Source organism: Pholis gunnellus, assembly GCF_910591455.1.
Source record: "Pholis gunnellus genome assembly, chromosome: 16".
In the NCBI taxonomy this organism is placed as follows: Eukaryota; Metazoa; Chordata; class Actinopteri; order Perciformes; family Pholidae; genus Pholis; species Pholis gunnellus.
In genome coordinates, this window is record NC_136543.1 from 10,869,645 (window position 1) to 10,878,769 (window position 9,125).

Sequence of the window (9,125 nt, forward strand, 5' to 3'; positions counted from 1 at the left end):
TCCTATTATTTTTCTGGGGGGGGGGGGGGGGGGGGGTTAGCTAGTAGTTTTAATGTAAATTAAATTCTGTGCCTGGTGCCAAAATGTAATTGCTTTCTTCGAATGCCTTTTGTAGTTATGGACCTATTGTACATATGTGTTACAAACTCATTGGGGGACATTTTTAGGGTAATTCAAGGTTTCATTTCTTGCCCTTTCCATGTTCAAGCTGGGCCACAGAAGCACAGAAATCTAGGGTTATGAATGTGTAAATGTTGTAAATCTTAATTGTTCCAAATTTAATATAAAGTAGAAGTATCATTTTCCAGTTTTAAGATTTCTGCCTCTGGAGTTTCTTCATTTGAAATTCTTCTCTGAAAACTTTATTATTATGTTTGTCAATGTAATAAGATTTTATTTCTATTATATAGTTTATAAACTCAGTGTTAAAATGCTCTCCTAGATCACAAATCGCACTTTTATTGGACCAATTTATTGTTCATATTTTTTTTTTCTTTTGTGTAATTAATAATAATAATTAAAATCTTTATTTTTCACCTCTTGGAGGGCGAGAGTCCATGGTGCCATTTCCCAGAGTTCTTCATGAATGAAAATATGTGTGAATGGCTGAAGGCTGTTTGTGAGATGGACTAATGGCTCAAACAAAACACTCCATTTAATTGAATGTAGGCAAGTTTATAACTGTCATTGAATATGCTTTATGAACGTGTTATCCCTTTCAAGAAACTTTTACTCTCACACACACGCACACATTCGCTCATATAGTATGTTTTGTGACAGTAGTTATCAAATCAACACAAAGCCTAACCAGCCTGTTCAATAACGATGCCATGTTCAGTAAAACCGTACATCTGACCAGTTTTATTTTAGACCTCTGTTAGGAATGTATGCATGCTGTACTGTGATGTGTTTGTTTTTTTTCAAAGAAATTATAATAAAACCATCATGATTCTTACTTTGGCTTAATGATCCTTTTAACAGAATTTCAAACCTGGTGTGAAATGTACTTTCACAAATGTGCAGTGTTGTGTTCGACAGCAGAGGGCGATACAGCTACACAAGGACATCTGTCTGTTACACTTCACGTAAGGTCTTGGGGACACCAGGTGGTGGGTGGTTTGTATTGCAGGCAGTTTATGTTTCTTCCATATTCAGAATTGATGCATCAGATTATGCTGATTGAGTGTTGATATACAAAAACCGTCTTTGAAATAGTTGTCGTTTTAGAAACACTTTACATGAGCAACCTGGAGACCTTTACTTGAAAGTTGCACGACTGCAACTTAATCAAATAATTGTTTTTCTTTAATTCTTTTAGATTTCTTTCAATTAGTATTAATTAAAAATAATCCTTAATGTTAAATAAAATGTAATATTTTTGCTTATTTTCCCTAACATGCTGTATGTTTTATCTAGCTTTGTAGCAGTGGTGTAAGGTAGTTAAAATGGGATTGGATAAAGTAAGTAGTTAAGCACACACACACACGCACACTGTTAATCGTATATTTATTTTACCAACAATGTGTTGGATTTTACAGTTGAATGAGTTACTTGGACGATTGTATTGTGAATGCTCTCTACGGGCCTCAGAGTAGCCTCGCTGCCTGCACTGTTTATATTTACACACCTGCTTTAGCTGAGAATTAAGTACTTATTCAATTCATTTAATTTTAAGAGTGATGGAAGTTCAAGTGTATATTTAAAGACTTTTGCATTATTGCATTAACAATACGCCTTTTAGTTGTAGCTTGCGCCTAAGTTTCAAATCAAAGTCATATTATATCTGAATAGTTATCTGGTCTGACGAGGACTTTTGCGAAATCGTAATCCCGATGTCCATCACATTAACACAGAGAGGTAAAGTTACAGATTGGGATTAGGCCTCCCACATGACACAGCAGGGAAACACCTCAATTAGTAGAACTACTTGTGGTTTCTTTCAAAGAAGAAAATAAACATATCTTTTTTTATAGTTGAGATCTAAGAACTAAAGGGTCTTGGAAAATGTGTTAAAAAAGGGAAATAGGATATTACTGATTGATTTCAGGTTGTAATTGACAAGACTTTTCTTCACCCTCTGGCTACACCTCGGATGAGACCTGGTGGATATTCAGAAAAAGGTAAAAAGAAAGTGCATGTAAATACAGAATATCATGGGTGCTTGTTAAAAATAACCCACATGGTGAAAGTAGGGTAAGGTTTAGGATTTATGCTGGTGGATATTGATGGCAGCATGCATGCTGCTCCTACATATGCATATAGTTCTTCTGACCACAATTGTCCTCTGTGTATGCGCACACACACACACAGAATGGGCTTGAAATGAAATGCTATCCCTTGATGGGTTAGTAACAGACACTTAAAATAACCTGCCTGAAGGGTGACCCTCACATACTGGTTTCTAAGGAAAGACAGCAAGCAAACACACAGTCAATAAACAGTCTGTATAGGCTGTGTATTTAGCAGCAGCTCAATAAAAACTTTCACAGGGTGTTCTGAAATGCTGCTCTGGATAACTGAGTGAAGCGACATCCAACTCAGTTTCTTTTAAACTTGAAGGTTTTAGGTTGTTTGAGTTTAGACATTCTGCTGGGTGTTGTGTATCATTCTGCACAGTTTGTGTGTCTTGATAATAATTTGGTTAGGCATCCGATATTGAATCCACACACAGACACGCACAGAGAAGGTTATTGGGAGGCATTCAGAGTGGCCAGGCTAACAAGGAGCCGTTTAACGCCATGACAGTCTGGGCTTGCTAATGTGGAGTTTGCCGATGTTCCCTTTTGGTCGCTGCTCCTGGACAAGTTTCGATGTTTCCCCACTAATGGGCAGGGATTAAAATATAAGAGTGAAATCTGATCCTGCAACTCTTTCCCTGAGGTCGGCTTCACCGGAGGGTTGCATACAAGTTGGCCATACCATGCAAACAGTGAACCTCTCAGGGGGGGAACTGGTAACTCAATATTTAGCCTACATGTTGAGCTCCTCCTGACACTCTTTACGACGAGGCATGAAGGGTCAAGAGGTTGACACATGTCCATCATAATGTAATAAAAAGCTGTGTATTTGTTTCAGGCCAGCTAAACCGTTTAAACGTTCTATCAGATTACACCAAAGTTAAATATAATGCAGTATATTCGTTAAAGTGGTAATAAACGATGAATGGAGAAGAAATGTGTCACCTGATAGCCAGCGAACATGTTTCTGTGTCCGCGTCAACAATGTTCCCTTGAGTATGAGGGCAACATGACTCAGCCAGTCCGCAGACAGATGGAGAACCATTTAAACCTAAGTTCAACCAAAGACAGTTCAGTAAAACAACAACGACATTTGAACCACTGTCCAAAAACAGATTCATTATTTGTTCTCCAGTGCAGAGAAAATCAAAGCAATAAAGTAGAAATTGCATGTGCATGTATCACCACACACATATGCATAAATAACAGTGTTCCTTTATAAATGAACAGGGAAATCAATATCCAAAGTATACAGCACAGGAGGAAATAAAACATGTTTAAGAAAGAAAGGAAGTCCATTGTGCAAGCAACAGCAGCACAGTTGTTCAGTGACACTGTCTTCTCAACAGGGATGCCATGCCATGGATGATTAAATGGGGGGGGATAACAGGGCTGCCATGGCAACTGTTGCCAGGGGCGGGGGCTGGAGCACGACAGTGAATGTATGCTCCATGAGGGTCAAGAGGGTTACAAAGCCAAGACAGTAGAGGCCTGTAGAAAGGCTCCACAGTCCCATTGTCTCACATATTACTCCAATACATTCCAGCTTTTGTTCTCAGATGAATAGAAGGTTGATTTCAGATGTTTGTGAGAAACCACCTGCAGGTTACATGTGTACATGAGCTGGTTGTACAGGCTGCAAACCCTGAAATTCTCCCCCCACCACCCACACCATTTTCAGTATAGTTGCCCTTAGCAGGTCACTGCATCCCTGCGATGCACTTGCCTCAAAGGCAGCGTTGTCACATGTCCTCAAATCAACACGGCTTCCTGTGAAGCCATTTTATTCATCCAACAACTGTACATAGTGAGATTAAAGTAAACAGCCACTGAAATACACAAACCCATGTGTTTACAGTGCCTGACTAATCTAAAACATATTTTGATTGTACTTCATATTACATACACTAGTCCCAAGTTCCATGAGACAATACAGATCATACTCTGTTGGGGGTTGCAGGAACGACTCTTAAAGTCATGAATCAAGCCAGTTAAACTGGATTATTAAAGTTGGCCCAGAAAATGTTGTTTTCGTAAAATTCTGCTTCTCATCGACACTTCAGCAGCCATGATAAACTAATGTACTTTGCATTGGGAGCTTTTATTCTGTCACAATTAATCGACGCATCAGCTAGTGCACTCTGATAGAAGCCTTGGGTCAAAGAGGAATGTGTTCTATATAAAGTGCAAATTATATTAGCTGTCATTTTTAGCTTTACGTGAGAAGCAGAGCTCACACTTATAAACAAGCAGCCAGACATATTATACCCTATGTATTTAATTGTTACAGGAAAATCAACTGCAGCTGCTAGGCAGTGATATGCTGTGTATAAATGTCTGGGAAATTAAAGCATTAACACGTTTAGCTACCATCAGACGAGCGCAGCCATCTGTGGAAAGTGCTTTTTGGATTAGGTATGTGTCTGAACAGCTGTTTGTTGTTTAAGTAGGCTACGTCTGCCTCTCATCATCTCATGGGTTCTCAGTTCAGTTCGACCCCAGGTGCTTTAGTAATGACACCTCTGCTCATCAGCTGAGCTCCCCTTTGATTCACATGAAACTCAGCCTGGCCTAACATGCTGCTCAGTTAAAGAACGCTTCGAGGACCAAACGTCTGTCTTGGGGTCTCAACACTTGAAGCGGTCTGAGTCCTTGGTGACAAGGTTTGTGAAGGAGTGCAGTCAGCTTGAAATGGTTTCCCATTTGTGTAGTTATTGGCCAATAACTCGTGACAAAAGGGAGGTGAAGAACATGCAGCAAAGCATCTGCCCAAGTGGCTGATTGGATGGTGGGTCACGGCGGGTTGGGTCTGTTGGAAACACACACTAGAGGCAGGGAGCCGTGGTCAAATAGCTTGTACGGTAAAGAGCCTTTGGAGGTCCAAACGTCTGTCTTGGGGTCGTAACACTCGAAGCAGTCGGAGTCCTCGATGACATCGTGGCCGTTGAGGATGCGTCCACCGGTGACAAAGAGCTTGTTGTTGATCACTGTAGCGCTGTGATGCATCCGCCGCTCCTTTAGGTTCTCACACTTGACAAATTTGTTGGCTTTGGTGTCGTAGGCAATCATTCGCCTGGTGTACCCTGAAAATTAGATTTTCATTAAGCACACTTTAAAGAATAAGCCTGGTGATGTTTTACAATCAACAAATCCAAAGAAAAGACCAAAAGGAACGGTGATGTGCATCCACAGCCTGATTTTGTTTTATTCATCTGTGCTGTAGAGCTCCATTGTTGTCCGAAAACTATTAAAAAGACATTATTATGAGCTACACTGTTGCACTGGGAGAAGTGATCTTTTCATAGCAGGGAATGTGGGCTCTCTCTCAAATCCAGTACATCATCCTGCTAGAGCGCAAACAAATGCACTGCTTACTCCTGTTTGAGTAATGTTTCATAAAGTGCCTAACTGTTTTAGGATGGTAAATAACCTACAAATGTACATCTCCAGTAAGTAACAAGAGACAATGCCTTATAAATCACCTAAAAATCCCACCGACTGTAAAAATGTTAATGACAATTTATAATGTGGAGGAGCAACCATTCATTGAGCTCACCTCCTATGATGTAGATCTTGTCTTCAATGACAGCAGCAGGAGCACAAACGTTTTTCACCGTCCTCGTTTCTAGGCTGGACCACAAGTTGCGAGAGATGTGATAGACCTGTTGACACACAACGAACAGTCAACCTGTTTATTGCAGCATCAAAGACTGTAGTTTTATGACTGCTTGTGTGATAACCTTAATAGCTCTAACTCTTCATTTTCTATTTGTTGATACTGACAATGAATTCTGTTCAAGGCCGTGACTGAATTTGGGTGGCAACAATACAGAAATGTTACTGTAATACTGATTCAAATGCTGCTGAAATGAGAAGCCTGACTCTACCTGAATCAGCCTGACTGGATTCTGCATTGCATCCTCCCCTCCGAAAACGTAGATCCTCTGATCACTGGCTGCAACAGCTGGATGCAGCACCGCTGTGGGCATCGGCGCCATGGCCTCCCATTGATTAAACATACTGTTATATCTCTCAACAGACTGAGAGATCTTCTTGTCAACGCCAATGCCTCCTAACACAAAAATAAAGTGCAGATAGGACACACTTTGGTGGGCATATCGGGGCTCCAGCATAGGCTCAGCAGTCCGCCACTGGTTGGTCTTCAGGGAGAGTGTGTAAACTGTGGCGCTGACTGAGCTGTCACCTGATGTCATGCAGAGGCTGAGCCCGCCAAGCACATAGAGGATGCTATGAATGCACACATATGCAGCTTTGTAGAGGCGCAGAGGGAGCTTGGCCAACCACTGCCAGCGATGAGTCCTTTCATCATAAAGTAAGGCTTCACGTGAGGTCTGTTCATTGTTTTTGCGTCCTCCAACCACCACCAGTGTTTCGCTGCAGGTGTAGCGTCGCGGTGTGGTCCAAAGCGGCTTAAGTTCCCGGCTACACTTGGTGCTGGCTGTCAGCATGAGGCGGCGCACTGAATCGATGATCTCAATACATAGGGTGGAGGACTGCACCAGTGGGTCATTGGCAATGAACTGGAAGAGGTAAGTTGGATGGATGTAGCGAAGACGGACTTTCTTGAAGAGATCATGGATGGCACCGCGTCGTGAGAATGGGTCATGGTGGATCCACGCCAGGAGGGTCTCAAACACTTGCTCCTCCTCAGCACAAAGTCGGTCATCTTCTAGGTAACACATGAGCTCAGGAAGCGACAGCTCACAGAAGTCCTCTGTAGCAGCTACATCAGAGAAACACCTCACAGCCATCTCCTTCGCCCTCTCCCTCAAACTCTCACAGTGAAGGATCTCAGAGAGTCGAATCATGCTCAGACAGTTTTCTGGACTCAGCTGCTCCTGGAGGAACATGGAGCAGGCCTCAAAGAGACCTCCGTAGTGAAGCATAGAGGCTGCCTGCATGAGCGGGAGCACAATCTCCATTGTGATGGTGATGCAGCCTGTGTAGACGTAGTCCACGATGCCACTGAGGACATTTGAAGAGATTCCCTTGAGATTCACTCGGGCCTGACTGCTCTCCAGAAAGTTGCTGCAGAACATGGCCCGAAAGTACGGGCTGCTGGACACCAGGACGTTCCTGTGGCATGGGATCTCCTGGTACTCCGTGCAGAGCAGGACGTCTGTCAGGATACGCTCCTGACGGAGGATGTTGAGCTGGGCAAGAAGGTGGGAGGGAAGTTCTGAGTCTTTGAAAGAGAAAACTTCTCGTGGTTTTAAGGCCATTCTGTGGAGAAGGAAAAGAGAGAATCTATGATCATAGTTTCTATTGTCCTTTGGAAATAGATGGTTGATAAAAAACATGAGCATACACTACCATTACAAATCAAAGAGTAATAAACAACATGTTGTCGTGTTATAGGAGGTTATATCTTGACCTGACAAAGTGACTTCCTGGAGTCTCACCATGAGGTTGCCAGGAAGTCAACATGTATTTCCTAAAATTGCAAACTATTCCTTTAAGGTCCAAAAGTAGACAGTAATGCCTCCACAAAAAGGCTTGAATCTACCAATAACCCACCAAAAGACTAATTTACCAAAATGCTATTTTGCTTGTGAAACTGGGGTGGTAAGGTTACCTATTCAGCTTTCAAGGAATGCAGGAATCACAGCATTATTATTTGACATTTTATCTGGCCTACCTTTGCCCTCTGATTAACCATGCAGATGATACGCAACCCTTTCATTTATCAAACCACTCTCAAACCCTTGAAACCCCTGCAGAGCAGCTGTCCTTAATGTGACTCACAGATTGCTATTTTTACCCCCTCTGAATAATCTTGATGCATCCATGAAGCATTAGGCCACATCTCCCTTATCAAGCAGCTCATCATTGCTGACATTAACATAACTGCGTTAACTGACCATCTGTGTTTGTCTCTCTATCCCCCCAAATATTTCTCGCTCTGTTGCTGTTGCTGTTTTCTATATGTGATGTTTTTCCTCCATCATATCCCACTGTGTCTCTCCCTGGTTGGAGGGCTTGTGATGATACCGTTTAAAGACTGGGAATGTCATTGGGCTATTAGCAACACTAAGCATTCTAATCACACCTAGCGACAGCTACTGGTTCACTCCCACTTACGGGGCCCAGCCTGTCTGGTATTTTTTTTTTATCTGGATATTGGAATGCTGATAATACCAAGAACTCCTAATGTTGAATTTCATCAGAAATTAAAAGTTGATGCACACTTGAGTATAAATTATATTCAATCACTTGGGATACTTTCTAGTCAGCCATCAATTATGTTTCTGAACATTTATCCATTTATCATGTAACCAACATAGCTTTGTGGGCTCTTTTGTATTTCATATAAATATAATATATATATATAAGCTGATTTAAAGATATATTATCAGTTGGCAGTTTCCGAGTTCCTTAAACTTGAATCAGAGCATTCATGATCACACTCAGTTAGAAAAGGATACAATTGAAGCAGGTAATGATGCCATTGCTGAAGAAAAGCACCGAAGCGTTTGAATATCATATTTGTGTCAAACTGATGAGTCTGAGAGAAACGTGTTGAACTTGTTGGCAGTTCATCAACAACATCTCTGAGTGGGTGAATCCTTACCTCCTGCCCTCAGAAAATCAATAATATCCAAAATGTCTGGTCGGTCTAGTCAGAAAAGGTATCAGTCCCAATCAAAAGAGGACCAAAACATTATCCAGACGGAAAGTGAATAGTGTAGTCAGGGAGAAAAAAGGAACATGACACAGAGAAACGACGAGGCTTTCTAGTTAGGCGCTGTGGAGCTCACCATGAGGCCACTGTGTACATTCCTGCAGCTAAGAATAGTATCCCGGGCCACCGTGACTGAAACCAGGCCTCTCATGTGACACAGAGCTGTTTGGTACCCAGTTGCCGGC

General features: G+C 41.9%; 1 protein-coding gene across 2 annotated transcripts; it reads right to left on the reverse strand.

The window, feature by feature from the left end:
* Positions 1-3,329: 3,329 nt before the first annotated feature.
* On the reverse strand, positions 3,330-9,125 carry klhl38a (kelch-like family member 38a). Of its 2 annotated transcripts, none has more exons than XM_079176661.1 (4): positions 9,017-9,125; positions 6,125-7,481; positions 5,794-5,899; positions 3,330-5,320 (listed from the first exon to the last, which is right to left on the reverse strand). In XM_079176661.1, the coding sequence occupies exons 2-4, from the start codon at positions 7,478-7,480 to the stop codon at positions 5,031-5,033; spliced, it is 1,752 nt and encodes a 583-aa protein (XP_079032787.1). In that variant the 5' UTR covers position 7,481; positions 9,017-9,125; the 3' UTR covers positions 3,330-5,030. The 2 variants fall into 2 exon arrangements, with proteins under 2 accessions (XP_079032787.1, XP_079032786.1); XM_079176660.1 differs by lacking the exon at positions 9,017-9,125 and adding an exon at positions 8,830-8,966.